The following is a 13,450-nucleotide window of genomic DNA, read 5'->3' as shown; positions in this document are numbered from 1 at the left end:
CAATGCTGGCAGCACCACGTAATCCGTGTTGAACGTGTTCTTCACCGCTGTTTCACTCTGCGACAATTCTCAACATTTTTTCAGAAAGCTATTCCCTCAACCAGCACACCTTTCTTTGACGTGGCGATGAGAGAGGCAACCAAATCAAGTGTCTCGGCATCCGCACTGACGCAAGATCTATCGAAACCGGCTGCATCAAAGTCCAGAACTAGCACAAAAGCATCAAGTCTAAAACCATCTTTTTCAACCTCATCCGCAAAGAGGGAACACCATACAACCACCATACCTACTCCATCTGCCACGTCAAACCACATTGTAAAGTCTGCATCGACTCTGGAATCCCAGAAAAGGCTGGCAGAACAATTGGTCGAAGCCGCCCAGCACATTAGCAGTACATTGACTGAGATTGAAAGTGATATTAAACACGACGAGGAAGGAGTTCCTGTGCCTATTAAATTCAAGATACATAGTACTGAACCGCTTTTGGTGCCGATACATACGCAGATGCTGACTCGGCCGAATAATATTAGTATGGATGTGCCGTTACGATCTATCACACCACAAACCCTTCAGACTGCCAGCAGACCACCTTCACCATCCCGGCCCAATCCATCTGCTATATTTACATCACCTCCTCGACGCACAGATGGTGAAACCGTACTCCCAATATCACGATCCACGTCTCCGTATGCAGTACCACCACCACCAATAGACGAAGATCCCGAGATTATGAAACGGCAGCTCCATCATCTAGATCGTGAAAACAAGCAGCTGAGAATGCAGGTCGAGCTGGAAAAGGAGAATATACATTTGAGGCAGCAGGTCGGTGAGGTTCCTGCTGCATCTGAAGGGGTGGTGTTTGCGTTGGTGGATCGAGTTAAAGCTTTAGAGGGGGAGCAACGGAGGGCTAAAGCTCGTAGTATAGTCATACCGGTCCCGAGACAGAAATCAACCACCAGTAATGTTACGAGTAATACCACAGGCAGTAAGCAGAGCAACTCGATACAGCCAGGTACTGATTTGACGCAACGCTCAGACGGATTCCTAAAGGCACGAGTCGCCCAACTAGAATCAGATTGTGATACCCTACGAGAACAACTGGCGGCATCCGTTGCATCTGCCGCATCAACAGCCAAACAAGCACAAGCAGTATCAGCCAATGCAAATGTAACGAACGCTATGATTGAAGCCAACGCATACGACATTCTACAAAGGAGCTACCATGAACTTTCCATGAAGAGCTCGCGACAGGCTAAAGAGATGGCGGCTATGATGGAACAGAACGAGATTCTGCGAAAGGAGAATCGGCGGTTGCTGGAAGTTGAACGGGAGCTGACTAGGAAGGTCGTGTCTGGTGGTGTTCCCAATAATAGTAACAGCAATGAAGATAGTGGGATACTCGTCCATTCAATCGATACCGAGATGGCACGCATCAAAACTATCACTGCAAGTCTCCCACCCGCTGATTCAGCCTTCCCGCTGTCAGATCTCGGTCCCCCACTCGTATCTCTGCTGTCGCCGCTAACCACCATGAGACGACTCGCAACCACATCGAATAACACACCAGTCGTGTCGGTCCTCTCTGACGTGACATCCGCAATCGCAACAGTAATCACCGCATGTGCAGCACTCAACGATGAATCGAAATGTATCAGCGATCGAATCCGACGCATCAAGACTGAGAGTCTCATGTTGAGAGAGGAGACGGATTTGACGCTGAGAGCCATAGAGGATGAGAAACGGATGCATGTGGAACGTATTTGTGTGGAGCTGGAGGGTGCGAGAGCTGAAATCTTGAGGTTGAAACGTAGTCGTCGTAACGGCAGCAATAGCAACCAAGACCAGCAAGATGAGACTACTGATACAGCTGTATTTGACGATACCACAAAGGGAGATTATATCGCAACCCTGAAACAAGAATTGGAGGACTGGAGAGCTGATAATTCTCGACTCAAGAACGCGCTTGCATTGGCTGAAGCTTCTGGTGGTGTTGGATCTGAAGCTGTGTTGGCTGCACGACGGGCTAGAGATGATGCTGAGTCCAAAGTGGAGGATGAGAGGCTCAAGAATAAGAAGGCTGCTGAGCTTGTCAGGACTTTGAAGGATGAGATTGCGAGATACAAGAATGGTGGGCAAGGTGTTGCGGCTGCCAATGGTGGTGGTAATTCCTCGGATATGGCCATGCTGCTGAGAGAGAATGATGAGACGCAGGCTAAATTGGGGCAGCTTAATACTGTGCTTGAAGGTGAGTCAAATCTGTTTTAGTGATGCCATGACAAAAAAATAGTGGTCTTAACTCTGAATGAACTTTTGGCAGAACATGTCGAACAAGCACGCCAACTCAAGGAAGAAAACAATTCCCTACGCGAAAACCTTAAACGTGCCAAAGACAAGCAAAAGATGTTTGGCCGCTTAGAAAAGGAAGCCAAAGAACTAGAACACAATCAAATCGAACTCGTCACCGCCCTCCAAGACTATGAGCGACAGTACCAAGCAATCATTGGCCTCTGCTCTGTCACCGATCCATCCATCCTCGTCGAAGCAGCTGGATGCTCATCACCCCAACACAACAACACGTCAATAATACACCCACATCCACGCTCCTTCCACCCTAAATTCGCTCGTCTGCATCAACAATACGCGTCCGCCGCACATTCACTGGAACGCGCTACCGCACGTGTAGGAGAGCTGAGTAAAGAGTCTGAGTTGCACGGACGCCGTATGGCCGAGCTTGCTAAAGAAGCGTCGTCGAGGGGTGATGAGGTTGTGAGACTGAGAGAGGATATGAGGAAGGTTAAGGAGGAGGTGCTGAGTGAACGGGATACGAGAGCAAGGTTGGAGAGTCGGTTGCAGCGTATTGCGAGTGGGTTCCAGCCATTGTTGAGTGGGTTGCAGGTTAAGGGTGGTGTTGCTCGATGAGATAGAGATTTGATAGAGCCGTGTCTGATATGATAGAAAAAGGACTTGGTGCGCTGGGTATGATGGTGCAGCACTTGTAACTTGAGTGATACGTGGCCCGTGGTGTGATGGTTTTGGATAATGCTAGTTTGTATATATATACGTGGAAAGATATCTTTTACTACTACTATTACTATATGTTTGCCTTGCTCAAGATATGATCGTGACTTCCATATCCAGGCCGTCTACCCCGTTGGCCCGTCTTGCCAAACCGCATACGGAAGAATTTCGCCTAGAGAAGCAGGAATATTCATGGATGGATTAGCTTGATGTCCTCTTTCAACACCTTGTCATTGCTTTGCAAGCCCAACGCTTTTTTTGCGAAAACGTCCCCAATGGTTTTGCGAACAAAACTAGAACCATTACATACCCTTAGCTTGTGGCCATACCAAGACCCCTTCCTCCTCGTGCGTGGCAAGATGTATCCAGGCAGAGCGTCGCCATCGTATGAAGGGTACTTTGAACCTCGGATTTGAGTCTGTGTTGGGATGCGAGATAGTAGAGCTTGGCGAGCGTGGAGGAGCGATGTGAAGCTCGATGGGAGTGTGGCTAGTGTTTGGTAGAGGGTGCGTAGATGGGGGAACATGTTTTGGGAGTTTTGTTGTGTGGGGATGAGAAATCGGAAGTTCGGATGATGGATTTTGGATTTATGTGGATAAACGCGTACAAGGATGCTACGAACACACGCTTATAATTGCTTCGTAGATGTGCATCGCATCGCTCCCTCCGTTCATTGGTAAACCTTTTACGACTTTTTTCGGCGCGCGTCAACCATCAAGATCGAAGAACTTGGGTTTTCATTTTCATCCTTGTTGGCCCAAACGTCATTGACCTTTAGTCGTAGTAGACCAGTACGTTACTACCTGCATCAGGACAAGAGAAACCATGGCTCTCAATAAGAATCTCTTATTGGCGCTGCTAGTCGCGGTTGTTGGAATCCTATTCTACAACTACAATGGAGACATTTCCAAAGTCCGTATTGCTCGGGGTGCTGGTTTCGGTGCAACGACTAAGAAGACCACTACAACTACACCTGTCAAGAGTGCTACTCCTGCTCCCGTCAAGAGTGGTGTTGTAGCATCGCCTGTTGCATCGGTCGTCCCATCTGGTCCATTCAGTCCGACAAACACTGTGCCCCCTCAACCCGCTGTAAGTGTCTTATTGTGTTTTAATGTGTTGGATTGTGTCGGATCATGTTCCGATCTAGGTGGATCTGCTCTGGAACGTGTTTTTGGGTGTGCGTGTTGAAACCCGCGGAAACGAGGTTTACTAACAGCACCGTGTTTGATAGGCATACCCAAGTGCTGATGAGACTTTGATGATTACTGGGTCTTATTTGAACGATCGTAAGTCATGAGGAAATCGTTGTGGCAGTTTGTTTCATACTTTTAAAAACTTGTCTCAAAATTTTTACTTGTTCTAACTGGATGATTTTTCGTGTTTCAATAGCAATTGTCACCAACGCATTAGCCTACGTCAATGCTGTCGTACCTGCTGCAATTTTGAACTATGCACCGAGCAAGTACATCCAGTACTCGACCGTGACTTATACTGCCAACCCAACCACAACCTGCTACTGGGTAATGTTACATTTCGAGCGATTCTCAATACTTGCTGCCATCACTCACAGTTTTCTAACCTCCTTATACAGCCCGATGCCCAATGCACCCGCACAACTAGTGGCACCTGGGGAGCTGCGGACATTGTATACTGTAACAGCCAAAACCAATGGGGTCTCACTTACGACGATGCGCCATCTGTCAACTTGGTCGGTACCACCCACGTCAATGACACTTACACCATCATGGACGGATTGTCTGCTTTGAACCTTAAAGCAACGTTCTTTGTTACCGGGTCACAGTAAGTGGTTTGCAGTGTACTCAATGTAAACTTCAGAGTTGTAAAAGCTATGGCTTCTAAAACCTTTTTTATGCATCCTAGAACCATTTACTACCCTGACGCTCTCGCTGCAGTCGCCAGCGCTCAGCACCACGTTGCTCACCACTCGTGGTCTCACCATCCAATGACGAGTTTGACTAACGCTCAGGTAACCAAATCAAACGGCACATCTCTTTATTTCCATATCTCTTCTAGCCTCTTTTCTAACCTCCTTGCTTATTTTTCAAACCAGATCGTTGCCGAAATGGAGTACACTACCGCCGCCATCTACAAGGTCACTGGTCTAACCATGCGCTACTTCCGTCCTCCTTACGGTGACATTGACGACCGTGTCCGTGCTATCGTGAACGCCTTGGGATACCGCATTGTTATCTGGGACGGAATTTATGACTCTACTGACGCAGATGTCACTGCCAATGCCGCTTCCTACACCACTGTCATGAATATTATCAAGAGCTGGTTCAACGTACCTCAAGGATTTATTTCTTTGCAAGTAAGGGCGTTTGGCTGGTGCTTTAAAATTTTCAAAAATGCAGCTGACGTTGCTTGGCATTTAGCACACCATTTCTACCTTCACATCCGGTACATCTGCCGATACTCTCCGAAACATCAAGGCTATGGGTGGTATCAATAACCAAATGATGCCTGTCCCTCAATGCTTGGGTGACGTCAACTGGTAATGCAAACATGAGTTCTAATAGTGTCGTTCTTCACGCTCACACCTTCTTCTCGGTTTCACAGGTACAAGAACAAGCAAATCACCACGGTCTGGAACACTTGTACCAAGCCTGCTGGTTGTTCTGGAGTTGGTACGTTTCTCCCTTCAGCATATAATTATCCTTTGCCCCAAAACTGACAGGCCTTTTCGGTCAATAGTTCAAGCTCCCCAAACCCAAGCTTCTCCCAATCCAGCTCCTCTCTACCCCGTATCTTCCACTGGTGCTTGCTCAGCCACCGCAGGGTCATGTCCATCAGGCGCAAACTGTTGTTCTCAATATGGATACTGTGGCCAGGACGTCAACGGTCCTTTCTGTGGTGCTGGATGCCAACCCGCTTTCTCTTTCAATGGAAAGTGTGCTTGATAAGGTGGTTTATATCCTGAGTTGTATACAAAAACAAAACGAAAGTGTTGGGTGTTTGATGATTTTACAAAAAGAAAGACTATGGGTGTGATATTTTATGCGTGAGACAAATAATAATAAATATTTTCTTATCAATTTGGCGATTTCGTGCCATGGATTGGGGATTGTGTGCTGTGAAAATGCTAAGTGCGTCCACTTTGACATTTTAAGAAAATCAATAAAATCGTAGGATGGGCTACAAACCGGTTCACGTCGCCGTGACGGTAGCAGTCTGTGCATGGCTATTTGGAACCCGGTCTGAATGGCTGATGGGCGACAATGTCAGAGGTAAAAACAAGGAAGCACGTTCTGTAGTTGCTGCACCGCCGATTATACCAGTACAGCCCAAAGTAAGTTCGACTTGACTGCATTCGAAATTAATATTGTAAGAAGAATTTTGATCGGTTTGATATGCCATCGTTGTGAATGTAGAGTCGCGCTCAAACATCTCGTCCAACTTTTGGGAGTTTTGCATTTCTTTGAACACATTTATCGTACTAGGCGTACCCATCTGCAGATGAAACGCTTTTCATAGCTGGATCATACTTGAACGACTCGATCGTCACCAGCGCGTTAGCATACGTGAACTCGGTTGTTGATCCAACTGTTTTGGCATACAAGACATCCAAGTACATATCGTTTTCCACCGTTACGTACAATGACAATCCAACAACTACATGCTATTGGCCGTATGCATCTCCGCATTGCACACGGACGACCGCTGGCAAATGGGGAAATCCTGATATCGTGTATTGTCCGAGCAGTTATCAATGGGGGTTAACATACGAGTGAGTAGAGATCTGTATAAATATTGTGGTTAAACCTAAACTAATTATTGCCTTTTTATTAGTGACGCTCCATCTGTGAATCTCGTTGGATCCACACACGTCAACGACACATACTCAATCATGGACCAACTCACAAAAATGAATCTAAAAGCCACGTTCTTTGTTACTGGAAGCCAGGCTACTTATTACCCTACTGCACTAGTTGCCGTCGCCAACGCCGGGCATCATGTTGCGCACCACTCGTGGACTCATCATCCTTTTACGAGTTTGACGAACGTTCAGGTGAGTTTCAAACGTGTGGTGCTGAAAGTGCAAGTCTGATTTTAACAGGTTTCTTACAGATCGTTGCTGAATTAATGTACACACAAGCAATCGTGTACAAGCTGACGGGGCTGTCGATGAGGTTTTTCAGGCCTCCGTATGGAGATATAGATGATCGTGTGAGAGCAATTGTTAACGCGTTGGGGTTCAGGTATGTGTGGATTTTTTCTTTCAATATGAGATAGGCCTTTGATACTCACTCATTCGCATTAGGATTGTGCTATGGGACCCTACATACGACAGTTTCGATTCGGACGTAACTGCTAACGCTGCAGGCTATCAAACCGTCATTACAAGAATGACTTCATGGTGGGTTTAATTGCTCTTGACGCATTGCTTGTAAATTCTGTAACTCAACGATTTTGTTCACAGGTTCAACACACCAACTCCCTTCATCGCCCTCCAACATACCATCAACACATTCAGCTCAGGAACGGCTGTAGCAGCTCTCAAGAAGATTCAAGCGATGGGTGGAATTCAGAATCAGTTGATGACTGTGAGTGAAGGACAGCAAAGAAAGCGTTTAGCGTGCTAAAATTCCTTTGTTGTTAAGGTTCCTCAATGTCTCGGGGATACTCAGTGGTATAAGAACACGCAAGTCACTACCATCTACAATTCTTGTACAATTCCCGGTGGGTGTGATGGGAAACCGCCAGTATCTCCTACTGTTCCTGCATCGGCAAAAGCATCTGCTGCAGCATCAGGCAAAGCGTCAGGAAAAGCTTCTGCTGCTGCATCAGCCAAAGTGTCTGCTGCAGCTGCATCTCCCTCTTCCACAAGCACTGGCGGATGTGGTGCAGGTGTTGGATCATGCTCCGCTGCAAACGCACCCTGGTGAGTATACAATTGTTCGACGTTTGGATGCATCAAAACTCTAATATTTCTGCTGCCACTAGCTGCTCTCAATATGGATATTGTGGTGCCGGAACCACATTTTGTTCAACAGGATGCCAAGCAGCATACTCATTCAACAAAAATTGTGGTTCAGGACCTGTTTCAAGTAATCTTCCGACAAGTACGGATGGGACGTGTGGGGCTAGTGTGTGTGGTAGTACTGCTCATTGTTGCTCACAGTATGGATGGTACGTTTGACACGCTTTGCTTGGGTCCAGCGCATTTTTTTAGTGCCTGACCAAGAAAACATAAACTAGGTGTGGAAGTGATACTACGTTCTGTGGATCTGGATGTCAAGCTGCCTTTTCTTATGCAGGAAAATGTGTTTAAAAGAGATGTTGGGTCGTGGTTGCTGAAAAGTGCAGTAGGAAGGTGGTTTTAACGAGGAAAACGGCTAGTACTTTTGAACAATAATGTCTTTTAAGCGAAGAATAGTTCAAACAATCAAAAACATAAATTATGTACAAAACAAGCGCTCTGCGGTTTCTCGTTTAATAAAACGTTCAAAATGTGCCATACGTTGAATGAGACAAGATGCATGTTTTTCAGACATAAATCCTCAACCCGTTGAACTAGGCGACGTTACTGCTTTTGTATAGAGAGCTTTAAATTCGATTTCAGGAGTAGCTGTCGGACTGGACATACTAATCCAAACCAGCATTTGGGTTTGCGGCAGTAGGATTGGGGTACGTTTTGAAAACAAGGTTTGTTGTTTGACATAACCAAGGAACTCAACTTATTACTCCCTGCACTGCCAAACAATGAGTAGTACTTTAAGCAGTAAGCAAGTTTTGGGAGCTGTCGTGGTCGTTCTCGCTGGCCAGATTTTTTGGTTTTCAAATCCAGCTACCCGAGTAAGCATCCGAAACAAGTCTGTTGTTTATATTACAGGACGACTCGATGACTACCATCTCCTTTATATTCTTCAAAGTAATTTGAATTTTGTTTGCGTAGATCCCTCGTGCTCCCGTCACAAACGGCACCGCCCTAAACAACAATGGCACGACGCCCACATTTTCAATGATTCCTCAGCAACCTGCTGCATATCCTAATCCAGATGAGACTGTTCAGATTACCGGAACGTACTTGCAGGATCCTATTGTCGTGAACGCATTGGCATATGTTACATCAGTTGTCCCTGCATCGGTGCTGGCAATTCCTCCATCGGGACTGGCTTCTGATCAGTACACAGTCACTTACAAGGGCGATGCCACTGCAAATTGTTACTGGCCTAGTAACCTCTGTGTCAGGTATGTTGGGTGTTTTTGGTGTTTTGTGCAATGATTGGAGTGACGGTGCTAATATCGTCTCGTATCTTTTTCAGAAACACTACCGGAAACTGGGGTCTCGCCGATATTTCCACTTGTACCGTCCCGAATTCCTGGGGAGTCACTTACGACGATGGACCATTCGACAATTTGGACTCGAATGGAAACCATGTTAATGACACCACCACTCTTGTTGCGTCACTTAAAGCTATTAATGTCACTGCCACAAATTTTGTCACTGGGTCGCAGGTCACTTATTCTGCGAATTCTACGTTACAGCTTTTGATTCAAAATGGTCACCATATTGGTGCTCATACGGTATGTGGTGTTGTGTATGATATTTGTTTGAACGGGAAACACAATAACGAAAGTTGAGATTAGTGGTCGCACCATCCTCTAACTGCTCTAACCAATGAGCAAATCGTTGCCGAAATGATGTAGTAAGTGTCAAGGCTGACATTGTTGTTGTTGACAGGCTGGCTAATAAATTGTTTATACATAGCACTCAAGCCCTTGTTTACAACAACACTGGACTCGTACTCAAGTATTTCAGACCACCTTATGGTGACATCGATGACAGAGTGCGAGCTATTGTACATGCTCTCGGTTTCAGAGTTGTTATATGGGACAATGACAGTATGGACGCTGACGTCGTTGGTAAGCTCATCAAGATAAAAAAAAACGAAGATCCAAGGCTAACGAAGCTCCTTTGTTCAACCGTAGCCAACGCTGCAGACTTTGGACCTGTCCTTGCAACAATTCAATCATGGTAACAGAAGCGTACAAACATGAACACAATACGCATGAACTAACACCTGTTCACCCTAGGTTCAACAAATCAACTCCAAGACTGACATTGGAACACAATATTGATACATTTACAACCGGAATCGCCATGACAGCACTCAACCAAATCCGTGTCCAAGGAATCACAAACAAGATGATGTCTGTACCTGAAGTGAGCACCTTCATTCGTTAAATATGATTGACTCAGAGAACTAAGACGCTCCTCACTCCTCCAAACAGTGCCTTTCAGATAAACAATGGTACCAGAACAGTCTAGTCCCAACTGATACACCTACAAACGCTACTCAAGCATGTACTGGAGCTGGCTGTCCTGGAGATGCCGCTGCTGCTACTGCAGCACCAGCTGCTATAGTTCCAGCTGCTAGTGCTAGTGGAGCTAGTTCATTGGCATCGTCATCGGTTTTGTTGCTGGGTGGATTCTTGGTTTCAATCATTTTCTAATAAAGAAGTGTTTTTGAGTATGGGGATATCAAATATCAAAACCTTGGTCTTGTTCTTTTCTCGGTTTCTCGAGCTCGTGTCGCCGGTTGGAATGAAACACGATTTGCTGTATGATGGCAGCCAAACACGTCAAGGATCAGATCGATTTCGTATCAGATCAATGAAAAATCATTGAAATACACGTGGTGACGTATCGGAACGGCGCGGATCAGCTTGGAATAGTCCACATGCGACGACCGAACATGGGGAGGCCCGTTTTCAAGCAAAGTTTCGACATTTCACGCGTTTCTCACGAGTAAACGAGTGTTTACGTCATATACACATTATATTCTGGTCTTTAATGGGATATTGACCGCATCGAGTAGGCTCGTTCGTCTCGCAACGTCATTATTCTGCTCCACCAATTCTTGACAACATACAACCACCATGGCCAGGGAAAAGAAGAGCCAACAAAAGGTCGTTCAGCCCACTCAGTCCGGAGTCCCATGGATCCGTGTTGCCATGATCGCATCTGGCATAATTGCTGTAATTGCTTTGGCCATCGGGCAATCAGGAGAAATATTGGGACCCAGATTTGCTCGTTCTCCCATTGATGTGGGACGTAGAGCACTGCCTACAAATGTACCTGCTGCTAGTACTGCTCAACCATCTGCTTGGCCGTCTGCAGATCAAAAAAATCCCATTAATGGTGTTTATTTGAACGATCCCATCGTCCAGAATGCTTTAGCGTAAGTGGAGATGCGGTGTATTATTTAATTTGATGCGAATTCGGAGATGGAAAATTGTGTTTGGGAGCGGTCTTTATTCCATACAACTTCCACCCAATTTCCTACGTTTGTTGTTTTTATTCATCTTTCGTATCTCTTCTAACGAATGTATTTGTCACTCCTTCCTAGTTACGTACAATCGGTCGCCGATCCTGCCACTCTCGCTATTCCGCCATCCACATATATCAATGTATGTGACAATGTGCCCGACCTTTTTATTCTTGGACCTTTTCCTCACTTGTCATGTCCCTTCTCCTTTTCAGGGAGCCAAAGTGAATTATTCGGCTGATCCTTCTCAAACATGTTATTGGGTATGTACATTTCCTTGAGAAAACTTGACGCTCGACGCCAGACCTGGCACCTAATTGCTTACAATTACTTTGCATGTCACATAGCCAAGTAATGGGTGCACTCGTAGCAGTGCAGGAAACTGGGGACCACCTGATATCGTCTACTGCGATAAACCGGGTCAATGGGGACTGACCTTGTGAGACGCTTGAATCATTCATCTCAAGTGGGAGATCTCAGTCTTACACAATACTCCCAATAGTGATGATGGCCCGTCCTACAACATTGTTAACGGAAGCCACTACAATGATTCTCGAGTCTTGTTGAACCAGTTGAATTCTATGAACATCAAAGGTGTGAAATAAATTTGGTTGTACTGCCGAGACAATCTAACACCAGCATGAATCATTAGCCACATTTTTCATCATTGGTGGATATGTTACATATTGGCCAGCTGAACTTCAAGCTTTGGCCAGTAGTGGAATGCAGATTGCTGGGCACTCGTGGACACACCATGTAAGTTTAGAGTTCGTCTGTATCTGCGTTGTTCGAATTGGCTGTACTCACTCTTATACCTCCGTCGTTAGCCAACAACAAGCTTGACCAATGCTCAAGTAAGCGCAACTGCCCAATCTTCACATTTGGACTAATAAATTCAACCCAATTTTCTCCTTCCTTAGATTGTTGCGGAAGTGATGTAGTAAGTTCGTTGTATGCTGTGCCGTAATTGTCGCTGAAAAGGGGCTGACACTCCGTTTTTTTGATAGTACTCAAGCTTTCGTAAGTGTGCCATTGGGTCCAATTTGACGAGATGCTCATTTTCATTGTTTGTGTAAACCAGATCTATAAAACTACTGGGTTGTTACCTCGCTATTTCAGACCACCTTACGGTGATATCGATGATAGAGCTCGCGCAATCATCAACGCACTTGGATTCCGGTAAGGCTTTTTATTCATCCCAGTTTGAATCTTGAATCTTTCGAAATTGACTGTTTTCCAATTCCTTCGAATCTTGAATCTTCAACTTTGACTTTTGCCAATTCCTTTGAATCTTGAATTTTTCGAATTTGACTGTTTTCTACATCCTTAGTATTGTGGTTTGGGACGGAAACTATGATTCTCTGGACTCAGATGGAGTCAGTGAGTTTGCGCCCTTTGTGTTGAATATGGCCAAAAAAGGAAGAAACTCAAGACTGATTCATATTTTAAAACGTAGCTTATGACGTAGCGTTGGCGAGGATTCATTCGTGGTTTGGAATTGACCAGCCAATCATCAGTCTGCAACATACCTTAAGTGGCTTTACAGCTGGTATTGCAATACAAGCCTTGAAGGATATTGTTGCGATGGGAGGTATTTCCAATCAGATCATGCCCGTTGCTCAATGCTTGGACGACACCTTATGGTATTATGGAAAACCCGTCACCACTTGGTACAATACCTGTACACAATCGAGTTGTCCACCTCCTCTTGGGTAAGTTGTGTTTGATCGAGAGCAGAGAGTGGTTTGTTTGTCAACCAACACGAGATTATTGTGCTTCTGAAGCTCGTTGACGACAAAACATATTTGTTCATTCATTCATTCACTACTTAGATACTCTGGACATCAAGCTAGTCCAGGTGCGTCTCCTGGTACAACTCAAGCTGCAGCGACACAAGCTGTAGCTGGGCTTCTCCAGGTGGCAAGTGATGGCTATACAAGGAATGAGCATGAAGCGATCGCCACCGCAGTGATGGCTGTTTTGCTCGTCTGCGGCATGGCTTCAATGTAGAGGACAGCGAATGGAACAGACTGTCCACGTTTGTGACGTGGTTTAGTGTAGAAAATCGTACATTTAACATACCAAAGTGAACCAAAATATATATAAACGGACGTGATAACCGTGTGGGGATACCATGA

At 45.5% G+C, this 13,450-nt stretch overlaps 5 protein-coding genes across 5 annotated transcripts; all 5 read left to right on the top strand.

Annotated features, from left to right (window-relative positions):
- Positions 1–126: 126 nt before the first annotated feature.
- Positions 127–2,919, top strand: SmJEL517_g04898 (uncharacterized protein; the record flags this gene model as incomplete). Its single annotated transcript, XM_031170826.1, has 2 exons — positions 127–2,245; positions 2,318–2,919. The coding sequence occupies 2 exons, from the start codon at positions 127–129 to the stop codon at positions 2,917–2,919; spliced, it is 2,721 nt and encodes a 906-aa protein (XP_031023166.1).
- A 924-nt stretch (positions 2,920–3,843) lies between these two features.
- SmJEL517_g04897 (uncharacterized protein) lies at positions 3,844–5,939 on the top strand (the record flags this gene model as incomplete). The annotated part of the gene is made up of 9 exons (XM_031170825.1): positions 3,844–4,107; positions 4,250–4,304; positions 4,408–4,538; positions 4,610–4,818; positions 4,900–5,005; positions 5,090–5,350; positions 5,415–5,533; positions 5,599–5,666; positions 5,734–5,939. 9 exons carry the CDS (start codon positions 3,844–3,846, stop codon positions 5,937–5,939), a joined length of 1,419 nt encoding a protein of 472 aa, XP_031023165.1.
- A 230-nt stretch (positions 5,940–6,169) lies between these two features.
- On the top strand, positions 6,170–7,925 carry SmJEL517_g04896 (uncharacterized protein; the record flags this gene model as incomplete). The annotated part of the gene is made up of 7 exons (XM_031170824.1): positions 6,170–6,328; positions 6,480–6,766; positions 6,829–7,048; positions 7,108–7,238; positions 7,301–7,396; positions 7,460–7,583; positions 7,641–7,925. 7 exons carry the CDS (start codon positions 6,170–6,172, stop codon positions 7,923–7,925), a joined length of 1,302 nt encoding a protein of 433 aa, XP_031023164.1.
- An 817-nt stretch (positions 7,926–8,742) lies between these two features.
- SmJEL517_g04895 (uncharacterized protein) lies at positions 8,743–10,497 on the top strand (the record flags this gene model as incomplete). The annotated part of the gene is made up of 8 exons (XM_031170823.1): positions 8,743–8,835; positions 8,936–9,231; positions 9,306–9,567; positions 9,631–9,689; positions 9,752–9,906; positions 9,973–10,018; positions 10,078–10,207; positions 10,276–10,497. 8 exons carry the CDS (start codon positions 8,743–8,745, stop codon positions 10,495–10,497), a joined length of 1,263 nt encoding a protein of 420 aa, XP_031023163.1.
- A 426-nt stretch (positions 10,498–10,923) lies between these two features.
- On the top strand, positions 10,924–13,322 carry SmJEL517_g04894 (uncharacterized protein; the record flags this gene model as incomplete). The annotated part of the gene is made up of 13 exons (XM_031170822.1): positions 10,924–11,225; positions 11,394–11,454; positions 11,528–11,575; positions 11,660–11,751; positions 11,815–11,906; positions 11,965–12,068; positions 12,140–12,166; positions 12,233–12,252; positions 12,320–12,332; positions 12,394–12,491; positions 12,643–12,692; positions 12,769–13,024; positions 13,145–13,322. The coding sequence occupies 13 exons, from the start codon at positions 10,924–10,926 to the stop codon at positions 13,320–13,322; spliced, it is 1,341 nt and encodes a 446-aa protein (XP_031023162.1).
- Positions 13,323–13,450: the final 128 nt, after the last annotated feature.

This window comes from Synchytrium microbalum (genome assembly GCF_006535985.1).
Source record: "Synchytrium microbalum strain JEL517 chromosome Unknown SmJEL517_scf0038, whole genome shotgun sequence".
NCBI lineage: Eukaryota > Fungi > Chytridiomycota > Chytridiomycetes > Synchytriales > Synchytriaceae > Synchytrium > Synchytrium microbalum.
This window is presented reverse-complemented; position numbering and strand designations above follow the sequence as displayed.